Genomic DNA, 16,979 nt, shown 5'->3' on the forward strand with positions numbered 1-16,979 from the left:
ATCCATTTCCTACCGCTTGTCCCAATACATCAAGAAAATAAATGTGGAATATTAAAAGATGACAAATGGTCTTTTTTTGTTGTAGTCTACGTTTGTGTTGTGGTTGCAGTGCTGCTCCACTGGAGGGCGCCCGAGTATCACGTGTGTTGCCCGTCCACGAAAAAGAATTCACCTGTCCGCACACGTCACTTTTTCTCCTTGTCACGTGCAGACCGGCCCCCCTTTTCCCGCCATCACACCCTCTGTGGAACTTGGGGAGCCCCTCCCACCCCGCCAAAACACCGCATCTTGGCGGGAGAGATGAGCGGCGGTGGCTACTGAGTCACGACGAAAGGGGGGGCGAGGGGGGACTGATGCGCCCCGGTGACCGTCGTCGGTCCACGGGGGAGAACCGGACACCCACCACAGGTGAAGGAAGTGACGTCACCTCCTTGGCTGCCTTGGTTGCGAGAAAGGTCCGCGGCGGCGCGGGAAAATCTTGCTCGTGCTGCGGACGGAAGCAGGTAAGTGAACGCACCGTTCCGCGGCGCTGTGTTGCGTTCAGGGACACATTTGGAGCCTGTTGAGGGTGCAGCCTGTGTTATTTTGTGATTTTAATTGTAAAAAAATGCATTTTTGTCGTGACGACGAACACAATGTTCCACAGGTGTATTGATGACATCTTTTTGATCACGCGTGCACGAGTTGAGTGTTTTTTTTCTTTCTGTCGTGAATTAATCACAGACAAACATTTTCTATTTTTATTGGACAGAATGGAATATAAATGAATGTAGTGGAAATATTCATATTTCTGTAAATATTCATGATTCATGTGCGTGTTCATCCGGGTCTTTACAGGACGCTTGTTTTAATAATTTCATCTTCTAATAGCTTAATACGTCATTATTATTATTATTATTATTATTATTATTATTATTATTATTATTATTATGAAGGTTTTTAGATTTATCAGACATTTAAATGTTGTAATGTTTATATTACTTTATTTATGTTGTGTTGGCTCAAATGGAAACAAACCTTGTTATCTTTGGACGGTGCAATAATGTAAAAGTGATAAAAGTTCACAATAACATGATTTTGTTTTTTACAGAAGCAAAAGTTCAAAATATATAACTATTTTTTTTCTGTTGCTAACAAAGTAGAAAGCATAGATACTTTTCATCACACCGATGCTCCTCTCACCTTTTATTCTCCTACTCTCTCCTTCGCACACAGCTTGTTATAATGTGTCATGCCTTCACATATTGTGATGCATTCACGGTCTCCAGATAATATATTGTTATAGGTTTGGGTATCAGTGTTCATGTTGTGTGTTGTGATGCGTTCATGTTCACATATTGTTATGCGTTCCCGTATTGTGATGCTTTGAAGTTCCCATATTTTAATGCATTTAGGTTTACGTTTTGTGATGCATTCAGTTTCCCATATTGTGATGCGTTCAGGTTCCCATATTGGGATGCTTTCCTGTATTTTGATGCGTTCAGGTTTACGTTTTGTGATGCTTTCGCCTTTTGTGATGCGTTTATGTTCCCATGTTGTGATGTGTTCATGTTCCCATTTTGTAATGCGGTCAGCTTCCCATATTGTGATTTGTTCACCTGTTGTGATGCGTTTAGGTTCCCATTTTGTGATGCGTTCACTTGTAATGCTGTGTTCAGGTTCAAATATAATGTGGTCCCGTTTGTGATGTTTTTACGTATTGTGATGCGTTCAGGTTTACGTTTTGTGATGCTTTCACCTATGGTTAAGCGTTCACATGTTGTAATGCGTTCACATTCCCATATTGTGATGCATTCACATGTTGTGATGCGTTCACTTGTTGTGAAGTGTTCAGGTTCAAATATTGTGATCTGGTTCCATATTGTGATGCGTTCACTTGTTGTGATGTGTTCAGGTTCAAATATTGTGATGTGGTTCCATATCGTGATGCAATCACTTGTTGTGATGCGTTCAGGTTCTCATATTGTGATACGTTCACTTGTTGTGATGGGTTCAGGTTCGAATATTGTGATGTGGTTCCATATTGTGATGCGTTCAGGTTTCCATATTGTGATGCATTCACCTATGCTTAAGCGTTCCCATATTGTAATGCGTTCACATTCACATGTTATGATGCGTTCAGGTTACTATATTGTGATGTGTTCGCCTGTTGTGATGCGTTCAGGTTCCCATATTGTGATGTGTTCGCCTGTTGAGATGCATTCATGTTCCCATATTGTGATGCGTTCACTTGTTGTAATGTATTCAGGTTCAAGTATTGTGATGCATTCAGGTTGCCATATTGTGATGCATTCAGGAATCCCGTATCGTTATGCATTTTTTGATGCGTTCAGGTTTACATTTTGTGATGCGTTCGCCTTTTGTGATGCGTTTGTGTTCCCATGTTGTGATGTGTTCAGGTTCCCATTTTGTAATGCAGTCAGATTCCCATATTGTGATTTGTTCACCTGTTGTGATGCGTTTAGGTTCCCATTTTGTTATGCGTTCAGGTTCCCATTTTGTGATGCGTTCACTTGTAATGATGTGTTCAGGTTCAAATATTATAATGTGGTCCCGTTTGTGATGTTTTTACGTATTGTGATGCGTTCAGGTTTACGTTTTGTGATGCTTTCACCTATGGTTAAGCGTTCACATGTTGTAATGTGTTCACATTCCCATATTGTGATGCATTCACATGTTGTGATGCGTTCACTTGTTGTGATGTGTTCAGGTTCAAATATTGTGATGTGTTTCCATATCGTGATGCAATCACTTGTTGTGATGCGTTCAGGTTCTCATATTGTGATACGTTCACTTGTTGTGATGGGTTCAGGTTCAAATATTGTGATGTGGTTCCATATTGTGATGCATTCAGGATACCGTATTGTGATGCATTCAGGACACCGTGATGTGATGCATTCAGGACACCGTGATGTGATGCATTCAGGTTTACGTTTTGTGATGTTTTCACCTATGGTTAAGCGTTCCCATGTGATGCGTTCATGTTCCCCTATTGTGCTGCTTCCTGTATTGTGATGCGTTCAGGTTCACATGTTGTGCTGTGTTCAGGTTTCAAATATTATGATGTGGTCAGGTTTACGTTTTGTGATGCGTTCACCTTTTGTGATGTGTTCAGGTCCCCATATTGTGATGTGTTTACCTGTTGTGATGCGTTTAGGTTCCCATGTTGTGATGTGTTCAGGTTTCCATTTTGTGATGCGTTCACCCGTTGTGATGCTTTCAGGTTCAAATATTGTGCTGCTTTCCCGTATTGTGAGGCGTTCAGGTTCCCATATTGTTATGCGTTCAGGTTTACGTTTTGTGATGTGTTCACCTATTGTGATGTGTTCAGGTTCCCACATTTTCATGTGTTCAACTGTTGTGATGCACTCGCCTGCTGTGATACGTTTAGGTTCCCATGTTGTGATGTATTCAGTTTCCAATTTTGTGATGTGTTCGCCCATTGTGATGCTTTCAGGTTCCCATAATGTTTACCTATGGTTATGCGTTCACCTGTTGTGATGTGTTCAGGTTCCCGTTTTGTGATGCGTTCAGGTTCCCGTTTTGTGATGTGTTCACTTGTTGTGATGCGTTCAAGTTCCCATATTGTTTTGCGTTCACCCGTTGTGATGCATTCAGGTTCCCATATTGTGATGTGTTCGCCTGTTGTGATGCATTCAGGTTCCCATATTGTAAGGCCTTCACTTGTTGTGATGTGTTCAGGTTCAAATATTGTGACGCATCCAGGATCCCGTATTGTGAAGCGTTCAAGTTTATGTTTGTAATGCTTTCACCTGTTGTGATGTGTTCAGGTTCCCGTTTTGTGATGCCTTAACATGTTATGATGTGTTCAGGCTCTCATATTGTGATGCGTTCCCATGTTGTGAAGCGTTCAGGTTCCCATATTGTGATGCGTTCATATGTAATGCATTCAGGTTCCAATGTTGTGACGTATTCACATGTTGTGATGTGTTCAGGTTCAAGTATTGGGATTTGGTCTGGTACTGTGATGCGCTCCCGAATTGCGATGTGTTCAGGTTCCCATATTGTGACGCATTCAGGATGCCGTATTGTGATGTGTTCAGGTTTACGTTTTGTCATGCTTTCACCTATGGTTTTGCGTTCACCTGTTGTGATGTGTTCAGGTTCCCGTTTTGTGATGCCTTAACATGTTGTGATGCGTTCAGGCTCCCATATTGTGATGCGTTCCCATGTTGTGATGCGTTCAGGTTCCCTTATTGTGATGCGTTCATATGTGATGCAATCAGGTTCCAATGTTGTGACGCGTTCACATGTTGCGATGCGTTCAGGTTCCCATATTGCGTGTTCATGTGGTGTTTGTGTTGTGTTCCAGGAAGCTTGTAAAGGAGAACGTCGAGGAGGAGATGTTCCACAACAGAAGAAGAAGCCCGGAAGAACCTCCAGGTTTTCAGGTGCAGTGATCCAGTATTTGGACTCTGGGGGGCCTCCATGGTCCCGCCTGTCTCCAGCTCGCCGCCCTGCCCGTGTGTTGACGCCCTGCAAGATGGCGCCGGCTCGGAAGCCGCCGAGCGCCACGTGTCGCCACTTCCTGTCTCTGCTGATACTGAACGGCTGCTGGCCGCTAGGCTCCGCCTCCCAGAAGAGCGCCGACGGCCAGCAGCCGCCGGGGGAGTACGCCCACTCCATCCGACTGGACGGCGACCTCATCCTGGGGGGGCTGTTCCCCGTGCACGCCCGCGGCGAGCGAGGTCTGCCTTGCGGCGAGCTGAAGAAGGAGAAGGGGATCCATCGGCTGGAAGCCATGTTGTTCGCCATCGACCTGATCAACAAGGACCCCGAGCTGCTGCCCAACGTGACGCTGGGGGCGCGCATCCTGGACACCTGCTCGCGCGACACCTACGCCCTGGAGCAGTCGCTCACCTTCGTGCAGGCTCTCATCGAGAGGGACGCCTCCGACGTGCGCTGCGCTAACGGCGAGCCGCCCGTCCTCGCCAAGCTGGACAAGGTGGTGGGCGTCATCGGGGCGTCGGCCAGCTCCGTCTCCGTCATGGTGGCCAACATCCTGCGCCTCTTCAAGGTAGCGCGCTTCATTGCTGGCATTGACTCTTTCGGCTCTCATGGCAGTCCTTGTGCTGCCTGATGTGCTAAAAGTTCAATTTCTGACAAAAATCATCAACTTGTTGCTTAAAGATCAACATCCACTCGGCGATTTGCCAGAAAGAGTGGCTAACACATGCTAAATGTGCTGAACATGCTAATTATGCTAAACATGCTAATTGTGCTAAACATGCTAAAACATGCTAATTGTGCTAAACACGCTAATTGTGCTAAACCTTCTAAACATGCCGAACATACGAAACACGCTCAACTTGCTAATTCTGCTACATTTGCTAAACATCCTAAATATGCCAACCATTCCAAATGTGCTAAACATTCAAAATGTGCTAAATGTGCAAAACATTGTAATCGTCACGATTGTGCTAATCTTCCCAAACATGCTAAACTTTCTAAACACTCTAAGTCTGCTTAACATGCTCAAGGTGGTAAACATTGTAAACATTCAACATGTGCTAAACATGCTAAATATGCTGATTGTGCTAAAAATGCTAATTGTGCCAAACCTTCTTATCTTTCTCAACATTCTAAACATGCCGAACGTACGAAACACGCTCAACTTGCTAAGTCTGCTACATTTGCTAAACATCCTAAAAATGCTAACCATTCCAAATGTGCTAAACATTCAAAATGTGCTAAATGTGCAAAACATTGTGATCGTCACGATTGTGCTAAACTTCCCAAACATGCTAAACTTTCTAAACACTGTAAGTCTGCTTAACATGCTCAAGGTGGTAAACATTGTAAACCTTCAACATGTGCTAAACATGCTAAATATGCTGATTGTGCTAAACATGCTAATTGTTCTAAACATGTTAATCGTGCTTAACATGCTAATTGTGCTAAACCTTCTAATCTTTCTCAACATTCTAAACATGCCGAACGTACGAAACACGCTCAACTAGCTAAGTCTACTACATTTGCTAAACATCCTAAAAATGCTAATCATTCCAAATGTGCTAAACATTCAAAATGTGCTAAGCTTTGTAACTGTCACGATTGTGCTAAACTTCCCAAACATGCTAAACTTTCTAAACACTCTAAGTCTGCTTAACATGCTCAAGGTGGTAAACATTCTAAACATTCAAAATGTGCTAAACATGCTAATTGTGCTAAACATACTAATTGTGCCAAACCTTCTAATCTTTCTCAACATTCTAAACATGCCGAACGTACGAACCACGCTCAACTTGCTAAGTCTGCTACATTTGCTAAACATCCTAAAAATGCTAACCATTCCAAATGTGCTAAACATTCAAAATGTGCTAAATGTACAAAACATTGTAATCGTCACGATTGTGCTAAACTTCCCAAACATGCTTAACTTTCAAAACACTCTAAGTCTGCTTAACATGCTCAAGGTGGTAAACATTGTAAACATTCAACATGTGCTAAACATGCTAAATATGCTGATTGTGCTAAAAATGCTAATTGTGCCAAACCTTCTTATCTTTCTCAACATTCTAAACATGCCGAACGTACGAAACACGCTCAACTTGCTAAGTCTGCTACATTTGCTAAACATCCTAAAAATGCTAACCATTCCAAATGTGCTAAACATTCAAAATGTGCTAAATGTGCAAAACATTGTAATCGCCACGATTGTGCTAAACTTCCCAAACATGCTAAACTTTCTAAACACTGTAAGTCTGCTTAACATGCTCAAGGTGGTAAACATTGTAAACCTTCAACATGTGCTAAACATGCTAAATATGCTGATTGTGCTAAACATGCTAATTGTTCTAAACATGCTAATTGTGCTAAACCTTCTAAACATGCCGAACATACGAAACACGCTCAACTTGCTAATTCTGCTACATTTGCTAAACATCCTAAAAATGCCAACCATTCCAAATGTGCTAAACATTCAAAATGTGCTAAGTGTGCAAAACATTGTAATCGTCACGATTGTGCTAATCTTCCCAAACATGCTAAACTTTCTAAACACTCTAAGTCTGCTTAACATGCTCAAGGTGGTAAACATTGTAAATATTCAACATGTGCTAAACATGCTAAATATGCTGATTGTGCTAAAAATGCTAATTGTGCCAAACCTTCTAATCTTTCTCAACATTCTAAACATGCCGAACGTACGAAACACGCTCTACTTGCTAAGTCTGCTACATTTGCTAAACATCCTAAAAATGCTAACCATTCAAAATGTGCTAAACATTCAAAATGGGCTAAATGTGCAAAACATTGTAATCGTCACGATTGTGCTAAACTTCCCAAACATGCTAAACTTTCTAAACACTGTAAGTCTGCTTAACATGCTCAAGGTGGTAAACATTGTAAACCTTCAACATGTGCTAAACATGCTAAATATGCTGATTGTGCTAAACATGCTAATTGTTCTAAACATGCTAATCGTGCTTAACATGCTAATTGTGCTAAACCTTCTAATCTTTCTCAACATTCTAAACATGCCGAACGTACGAAACACGCTCAACTAGCTAAGTCTACTACATTTGCTAAACATCCTAAAAATGCTAATCATTCCAAATGTGCTAAACATTCAAAATGTGCTAAGCTTTGTAACTGTCACGATTGTGCTAAACTTCCCAAACATGCTAAACTTTCTAAACACTCTAAGTCTGCTTAACATGCTCAAGGTGGTAAACATTCTAAACATTCAACATGTGCTAAACATGCTAATTGTGCTAAACATACTAATTGTGCCAAACCTTCTAATCTTTCTCAACATTCTAAACATGCCGAACGTACGAAACACGCTCTACTAGCTAAGTCTACTACATTTGCTAAACATCCTAAAAATGCTAATCATTCCAAATGTGCTAAACATTCAAAATGTGCTAAGCTTTGTAACTGTCACGATTGTGCTAAACTTCCCAAACATGCTAAACTTTCTAAACACTCTAAGTCTGCTTAACATGCTCAATGTGGTAAACATTCTAAACATTCAACATGTGCTAAACATGCTAATTGTGCTAAACATACTAATTGTGCCAAACCTTCTAATCTTTCTCAACATTCTAAACATGCCGAACGTACGAAACACGCCCTACTTGCTAAGTCTGCTACATTTGCTAAACATCCTAAAAATGCTAATCATTCCAAATGTGCTAAATGTGCAAAACATTGTGATTGTCACGATTGTGCTAAACTTCCCAATCATGCTAAACTTTCTAAACACTTTAAGTCTGCTTAACAGGCTAAATGTGGTAAACATTCTAAAAATTCAACATGTGCTAAACAAGCTAAAACATGCTAATTGTGCTAAACATGCTAATTGTGCTAAACATGCTAAAACAGGCTGATTGTGCTAAACATGCTAATTGTACTAAACCTTCTAATCTTTCTCAACATTCTAAACATGCCGAACGTACGAAACATGCTCTACTTGCTAAGTCTGCTACATTTGCTAAACATCCTAAAAATGCTAACCATTCCAAATGTGCTAAAGATTCAAAATGTGCTAACCATTGTAACTGTCACGATTGTGCTAAACTTCCCGAACATGCTAAACTTTCTAAACACTCTAAGTCTGCTTAACATACTCAAGGCGGTAAGCATTCTAAACATTCAACATGTGCTAAACATGCTAAATTTGCTAAACATGCTAATTGTGCTAAACATGCTAATTTTGCTAAACGTGCTAATTGTGCCAAACTTTCTAAACTTTCTCAACATGCCGAACGTACGAAACATGCTCAACTTGCTAAGTCTGCTACATTTGCTAAACATCTTAAAAATGCTAATCATTCAAAATGTGCTAAATGTGCAAAACATTGTAATCGTCACGATTGTGCTAAACTTCCCAAACATGCTAAACTTTCTAAACACTCTAAGTCTGCTTAACATGCTCAAGGTGGTAAACATTGTAAACATTCAACATGTGCTAAACATGCTAAATATGCTGATTGTGCTAAACATGCTAAATATGCTGATTGTGCTAAAAATGCTAATTGTGCCAAACCTTCTAATCTTTCTCAACATTCTAAACATGCCGAACGTACGAAACACGCTCAACTTGCTAAGTCTACTACATTTGCTAAACATCCTAAAAATGCTAATCATTCCAAATGTGCTAAACATTCAAAATGTGCTAAGCATTGTAATCGTCACGATTGTGCTAAACTTCCCAAACATGCTAAGCTTTCTAAACACTCTAAGTCTGCTTAACATGCTCAAGGTGGTAAACCTTCTAAACTTTCAACATGTGCTAAACATGCTAATTGTGCTAAACATGCTAATTGTGCCAAAGCTTCTAATCTTTCTCAACATTCTAAACATGCCGAATGTACGAAACACGCTCTACTTGCTAAGTCTGCTACATTTGCTAAACATCCTAAAAATGCTAATCATTCCAAATGTGCTAAACATTCAAAGCATTGTAATTGTCACGATTGTGCTAAACTTCCCAATCATGCTAAACTTTCTAAACACTCTAAGTCTGCTTAATATATTGAAAGTGGTAAACATTCTAAACATTTACCATGTGCTAAACATGCTAAAACATGCTATTTGTGCTAAACATGCTAATTGTGCTAAACATGCTAATTATGCCAAACCTTCTAATCTTTCTCAAACTTCTAAACATGCCGAACGTACGAAGCATGCTCAACTTGTTAATTTTGCTCCATTTGCTAAACATCCTAAATATGCTAATCATTCCAAATGTGCTAAATGTGCAAAGCATTGTAATTGTCACGATTGTGCTAAACTTCCCAATCATGCTAAATTTTCTAAACACTCTAAGTCTGCTTAACATGCTACAGGGGGTAAACATTCAACATGTGCTAAACATGCTAATTGTGCTAAACTTTCTAATCTTTGTCATGTGCGATACAAGCAGTCCTGCAGTGTGTTCACTTGTGTGTGTGATATAATGTGCGATACAATCAGTCCTGCAGTGTGTTTACTTGTGTGTGTGATACCATGTGCGATACAAGCATTCCTGCAGCGTGTTTACTTGTGTCTGTGATATCATGTGCGATACATGCAGAGTTTTTACTTGTGTGATATCATGTGCAATACATGCAGCGTGTTTACTTGTGTTTGTGATAACATGTGCAACACAAGCAGTCTTGCAGCATGTTTACTTTTGTGCGATATGATGTACGATAAAAGTAGTCCTGCGGCGTGTCTACTTGTGTTTAATATCATGTGTGATACAAGCAGTCTTGCAGCGTGTTTACTTGTGTGTGAGATATCATGTTTGATACAAGCAGTCCTGTGGCGTTTCTACTTGTGTGTGATATCATGTGTGATACAAGCAGTTCTGTAGCGTGTTTACTTGTGTGCGATATCATGTGTGATACAAGCAGTCCTGCAGTGTGTTTACTTGTGTGTGTGTGATATCATGTGGGATAAATGTAGAGCTTTTAATAGTGTGTGATATCATGTCTGATACATGCAGCGTGTTTACTTGTGTGTGTGATATCATGTGCAATACAAGCAGTCTTCCAACATGTTTACTTGTGTGTGATATCATGTGCAACACAAGCAGTCTTGCAGCGCGTTTACTTCTGTGTGATATTATGTGCGATACAAGCAGTCTTGCAGCGAGTTTACTTGTGTGTGATATCATGTGCGATACAAGCAGTCCTGCGGCATGTCTACTTGTGTGCAATATCATGTGTGATACAAGCAGTCCTGCAGCTTCCTTACTTACATGTGTGGGATAACATGTGCGATACATGCAGAATTTTTACTTGTGTGTGATATAATGTGCAATACATGCAGCGTGTTTGCTTGTGTGTGATATCATGTGCGACACAAGCTGTCCTGCAGTGTGTTTACTTGTGTGCGCGATATCATGGTCAATACAAGCAGTCCTGCAGCATGTTTACTTGTGTGTGACATCATGTCCGATACAAACAGTCCCGCAGAGTGTTTACTTGTGTGCGCGATATCATGTGCAATGCAAGCAGTCCTGCAGCATGTTTACCTGTGTGTGTGATACCATGTGCGATACAAACATTACTGCAGTGTGTTTACTTGTGTGTGACATCATGTGCGATACAAGCAGTCTTGTGGCGTGTTTACCTTGTGTGCGATATCCTGTGCGATACAAGCAGTCCTGCAGCTAGTTTACTTGTGTGATACCATGTGCGATACTAGCAGTCCTGCAGCGTGTTTACTTGTGACATCATATGCGATACAAGCAGTACTGGGGCGTGTTTACTTGTGTGTGATATCATGTCCGATACAAGCAGTTCTGCAGTGTATTTACTTGTGTGTGATATCATGTGCGATACAAGTAGCCCTGCAGTGTGTTTACTTGTGTGTGATATCATGTGCAATACAAGCAGTACTGGTGCGTGTTTACTTGTGTGTGATATCATGTCCGATACAAGCAGTTCTGCAGTGTGTTTACTTGTGTGTGATATCATGTGCGATACAAGTAGTCCTGCAGTGTGTTTACTTGTGTGTGATATCATGTGCAATACAAGCAGTCCCGCAGTCTTTACTTGTATGTGATAGCATGTGCGATACATGCAGATCTTTTACTAGTGTGTGATATGTCTGATACAGGCAGTGTGTTTACTTGTGTGTATGATATCATTTGTGATACATGCAGAGTTTTTACTTGTGTGTGTGTGAGATATCATGTGCAATACATGCAGAGCTTTTACTAGTGTGTGATATCATGTCTGATACATGAAGTGTGTTTACTTGTGTGTGATATCATGTGCGATACAAGTAGTCCTGCAGTGCGTTTACTTGTGTGTGATATCCTGTGCGATACATGCAGAGTTTTTACTTGTGTGTGTGTGTGATATCATGTGCGATACATGCAGAGCTTTTACTAGTGTGTGATATGTCTGATACAGGCAGTGTGTTTACTTGTGTGTATGATATCATTTGTGATACATGCAGAGTTTTTACTTGTGTGTGTGTGTGAGATATGTGCAATACATGCAGAGCTTTTACTAGTGTGTGATATCATGTCTGATACACGAAGTGTGTTTACTTGTGTGTGATATCATGTGCGATACAAGTAGTCCTGCAGTGTGTTTACCTGTGTGTCATATCCTGTGCGATACAAGCAGTCCCGCAGTGTTTACTTGTGTGTGAAAACCTGTGCGATACATGCAGAGTTTTTACTTGTGTGTGTGTGTGATATCATGTGCGATACATGCAGAGCATTTACTAGTGTGTGATATGTCTGATACAGGCAGTGTGTTTACTTGTGTGTATGATATCATGTGCGATACATGCAGATTTTTGACTTGTGTGTGTGAGATATCATGTGCGATACATGAAGTGCGTTTACTTGTGTGAGATATCATGTGCGATAAATGCAGAGTTTTTACTTGTGTGTGTGTGTGATATCATGTGCGATACATGCAGAGGTTTTACTTGTGTGTGTGTGAGATATCATGTGCGATACATGAAGTATGTTTACTTGTGTGTGATATCATGTGCGATACATGCAGAGTGTTTACTTGTGCAAAGTTAACATCTAAATGTCCTCCAAGAAACACACAATTTCTTCTATTGTACTAAAGTCATTTACAAAAAGGTAAACATGCGAGGCTACTCGGAGCTAGCAGCTACACAACAGACAAGCACACAGTAGCACACAAGCTACACATGGGTAATAATCACTGAACAATAAAACAGTACTTTTGTCAACACAAACAAGTGTCAATTAGAGTTGCATATTACGTACTTTTATTACTTTACTCTTTTACTTACTTTAGTGCCTTTGCCTAAAATAAATGACCACCCCACTTCAATTTAAAGACAGCTTAAATCCGTTCCAAGGTGTTTTTAAGTAGATAGGTTATTTTGTTCAGTTTAAAAGGTGCAAAACATTAACATATCTGAAAAGTCAAAAAGATAAAAAAATATATATAATAAAATATTCAAATAAAAGAGGAGCACTGTGAGATTATTTCTGCGCGTGTTAAAGAAAATAATCCCTCAGCAGATAAACCATCAGAAGATTTGCTCTTCAGGCTCGTTTGGGTAATTAAAGACATCCACACCCCCCCACCTCCCCTCCCTTTCCTTCCCCCGCTGGAGAAGATCTCCTCGCTCCTCCCGGGAATCTGCTGAAATGTACAACTTCCTCAGCCCTGGCAAGATGGCGTCTACACACCTGCAGGCGGCATGCTGATGTAGACATCACACACTCACACACACACACACACACACACACACACACACACACACACACACACACACACACACACACACACACACACACACACACACACACACACTTGTATTTCGTACCTTCTTGAGACCTGAGAAAAATGCCTACCTCTTTAGGACCACCCTTTCTAGATATATAAAGATTAGTATTTACAACATTAATAATATATACAAACTATGCAAATATAAAAAAGCTTGTTGTGAAAAATGAGTTGGAATTTCACAAGAAAAACTTTGAATTTTGGCAGTATTATAATAAGTCACCATTTTACTCAACGCAAGTCAAAATGTTGCAAGAAAAACGTAAGATTTGTGCAAAATTATTATAAAATTTGGGAGCTTTACTCAATAACAGTTGCATTTTTACAAGAAAAGCTTAACATTTTCACAGTTTTACGAAAAGAGTATCTCGACAAAAGTCACAATTTTATAAAAAAAACCTTTAACATTATGGCAATATTATAACAATAATTGGAATTTTGCTCCAAAAATGTCACTCTTTTACAAGAACAACCAAAATAATTGGCAACATTGTGATAAAAGTCGCAATTTTACAAGAAAACTGTAACATTTTGGCAATAATATAACGATAATCGGAATTTTACCCTGCAAAATGATGACAAAAGTCATTATTTTACTCCATCAATGTCACTCGTTTACAAGACCAACAAAAATATTTGCTAATATTGTGATAAAATTCAGAATTTTATACGACAAATGTCGCCATTTTGCAGTAATAATTAATAATTTTACCTTCTTGAGACCTAAAAAAATGCTGACCTCTTTATGACCACCCTTTCTAGATATATAAAGATTAGTATTTACAACATTAATAATATATACAAACTATGCAAATATAAAAAAGCTGGTTGTGAAAAATGAGTTGGAATTTCACAAGAAAAAGATCACAATTTCACAAGAAAAACTTTGAATTTTGGCAGTATCATAATAAAAGTCGTCATTTTACTCAACGCAAGGCAAAATGTTGCAAGAAAAACTGAACATTTGTGCAATATTATGATAAAATGTTGAAGTTTTACTCAATAACAGTTGCATTTTTACAAGAAAAGCTTAACATTTTCACAGTTTTACGAAAAGAGTTTCTCAACAAAAGTCACAATTTTATAAAAAAAACTTTAACATTATGGCAATATTATAATAATAATTGGAATTTTGCTCCAAAAATGTCACTCTTTTACAAGAACAACAAAAACAATTGGCAACATTATGATAAAAATCGCAATTTTATAAGAAAACTTTAACATTTTGGCAATAATATAACAATAATCGGAATTTTACCCGGCAAAATTATGACAAAAGTCATAACTTTACTCAAAATGTCACTCTTGTACAAGAACAACAGAAATATTTGCTAATACTGTGATAAAATTCAGAATTTTATATGACATATGTCGCCATTTTGCAGTAGTAATTAATAATTGTACATTAAAAAGGAAGAATTTTACGAGAAAATATTGCAACATCACAGAAACAGAAACAATATGAGAAATTGTTCCTAATTTTATGAGGAAAAAAAGTCAACACACTGTGAGAAAAAGACTGCTTTTAGTAAAAAAAAAAAAAATATATGTTTTTAATTGTTTTTTAATCTTTATCATTTACTTCAAGTTATTACAGTATGTCTCCATATACATATTTATATATATTAGTTTGATTAATTTTGGCCAAAAGAGGCGCATTTCAATTTCTTACACACACTTGTTATTTCATATGTTGACAAGAAGGGGAGCACTTTTAAAAGCGACACACAGTCAATTAGAAAAATCCCTCCATTTTGGGACCACCCTCATTTTGATAGATTTTACCACCAGAGGTGCAAATGAGACATTCTCTATTAGATGCAATGTTTTTTTTGTATTGGGAGCATGATTTATGTCCTAACTTGTTCACACCTCCTCATATGGAAGCTACTTTTCCTTGTTGATACCTCAAGAAGGGGAAAAACACACACACACACACTTGTATTTCGTACCTTCTTGAGACCTAAAAATTAGCCGACCTCTTTAAAACCACCCTTTCTAGATATATAAAGATTAGTATTCACAACATTAATAATACATACATACTATGTAAATATAAAAAAGCTTTTTGTGAAAAATTTGTTGGAATTTCTTAAGAAAAAGGTCACAATTTCACCAGAAAAACTTAGAATTTTGGCAGTATTATAATAAAAGTTGTCATTTTACTCAACGCAAGTCAAAATGTTGCAAGAAAAACGTAAGATTTGCGCTAAATTATTATAAAATTTGGGAGTTTTACTCAACAGTTCCATTTTTACAAGAAAAGCTTAACATTTTCACAATTTTACGAAAAGAGTCGTAATTTTTCGCGACAAAAGTCACAATTTTATTAAAAAAAAACGTTAACATTATGGCAATATTATAACAATAATCGGAATTTTGCTCCAAAAATGTCACTCTTACAAGAACAACAAAAATAATTGGCAACATTGTGATAAAAGTCGCAATTTTATAAGAAAACTTTAACATTTTGGCAATAATATAACGATAATCGGAATTTTACCCGGCAAAATGACAAAAGTCATCATTTTACTCAAAATGTCACTATTTTACAAGAACAACAAAAATATTTGCTAATATTGGGATAAAGTTCAGAATTTTATATGACTAATGTCACCATTTTGCAGTAAAAATGAATAATTTTACATAAAAAAGTAATAATTTTACATAAAAAAGAAATAATTTTACAATGAAATATTGCAACATCACAGAAACAGAAAGAATATGAGAAATTGTGCCCAATTTTATGAGAAAAAAGTCAACACATTCTGAAAAAAGACTGCTTTTAGTAAAAAAAAATAAAAAAAATACGTTTGTAATTGTTTTTTAATCTTTATTATTTACTTCAACTTATTAGAGTATGTCTCCATATACATAGTTATATACATTAGTTTGATTAATTTTGGCCAAAAGAGGCGCATTTCAATGTCTTACACACACTTGTTATTTCATATGTTGACAAGAGGGGGAGCACTTTTAAAAGCGACACACAGCCAATGTTTAAAATCCCTCCATTTTAGGACCACCCGTCATTTTGATAAATTTCACCACCAGGGGTGCAAATGAGACATTTTCTATTAGATGCAATGTTTTTTTTGTATTGGGAGCATGATTTATGTCCTAAGTTGTTCACACCTCCTCATATGGAAGCTACTTTTCCTTGTTGATACCTCAAGAAGGGGAGAAGTACAAGAACACACACACACACACACACACACACTGGCAGGCGTATCGAGGAGAGAAAGTCGCGTCGACATCACTGGTCTAAAATTAGCAGAAGATGCTTCCAGGCGGGAGGGAGGAGGGCACCATATTGTCACAGATGGTCACTTTATTAGGTACACCTCCCAGTGATTTACAATGGGAGAAAAAAAAAGCATACAAAGCAACAAAAGAGTGTTTCCCACTATAACAGGAGTGTCCAAAGCGCGGCCTGCAGGTAATTTTTTTAACGGCCCCATGGCACATTTTAAAAATACGATTGAACATTTTTTCAAACGTCAAAAATAATATAAAGGAGCAAACGGGTGAAATGTAACAAGAAAATGTTGCAATGTTTACTCTAATAACATAAAGCAGGCTGTTTATTTCTTTAAAAAATAATAATGAATCAAAATCAATGTCATTATCAATTATTGACCTATTCGTCACGTTAAATTTTCCACTTTGACATAATTTGGGGGGGAAATGTTGCATATTATGTGTTTGCCATATAAAAACAACTGAGCAGTTTTT

General features: G+C 38.3%; 1 protein-coding gene across 2 annotated transcripts in view; it reads left to right on the forward strand.

Annotated features, from left to right (window-relative positions):
* The first annotated feature begins 224 nt into the window (after positions 1-224).
* Positions 225-16,979, forward strand: part of LOC133549175 (metabotropic glutamate receptor 8-like) — a 93,604-nt gene continuing 76,849 nt past the window's right edge. For both annotated transcript variants that reach the window (XM_061894347.1, XM_061894348.1), the window contains exons 1-2: positions 225-503; positions 4,334-5,038. In XM_061894347.1, the coding sequence (XP_061750331.1) occupies positions 354-503; positions 4,334-5,038 (855 nt within the window). In that variant the 5' untranslated portion in view covers positions 225-353. The remainder of the gene's footprint in view (positions 504-4,333; positions 5,039-16,979) is intronic.

This window comes from Nerophis ophidion, linkage group LG03 (genome assembly GCF_033978795.1).
Source record: "Nerophis ophidion isolate RoL-2023_Sa linkage group LG03, RoL_Noph_v1.0, whole genome shotgun sequence".
NCBI classification, from domain to species: domain Eukaryota; kingdom Metazoa; phylum Chordata; class Actinopteri; order Syngnathiformes; family Syngnathidae; genus Nerophis; species Nerophis ophidion.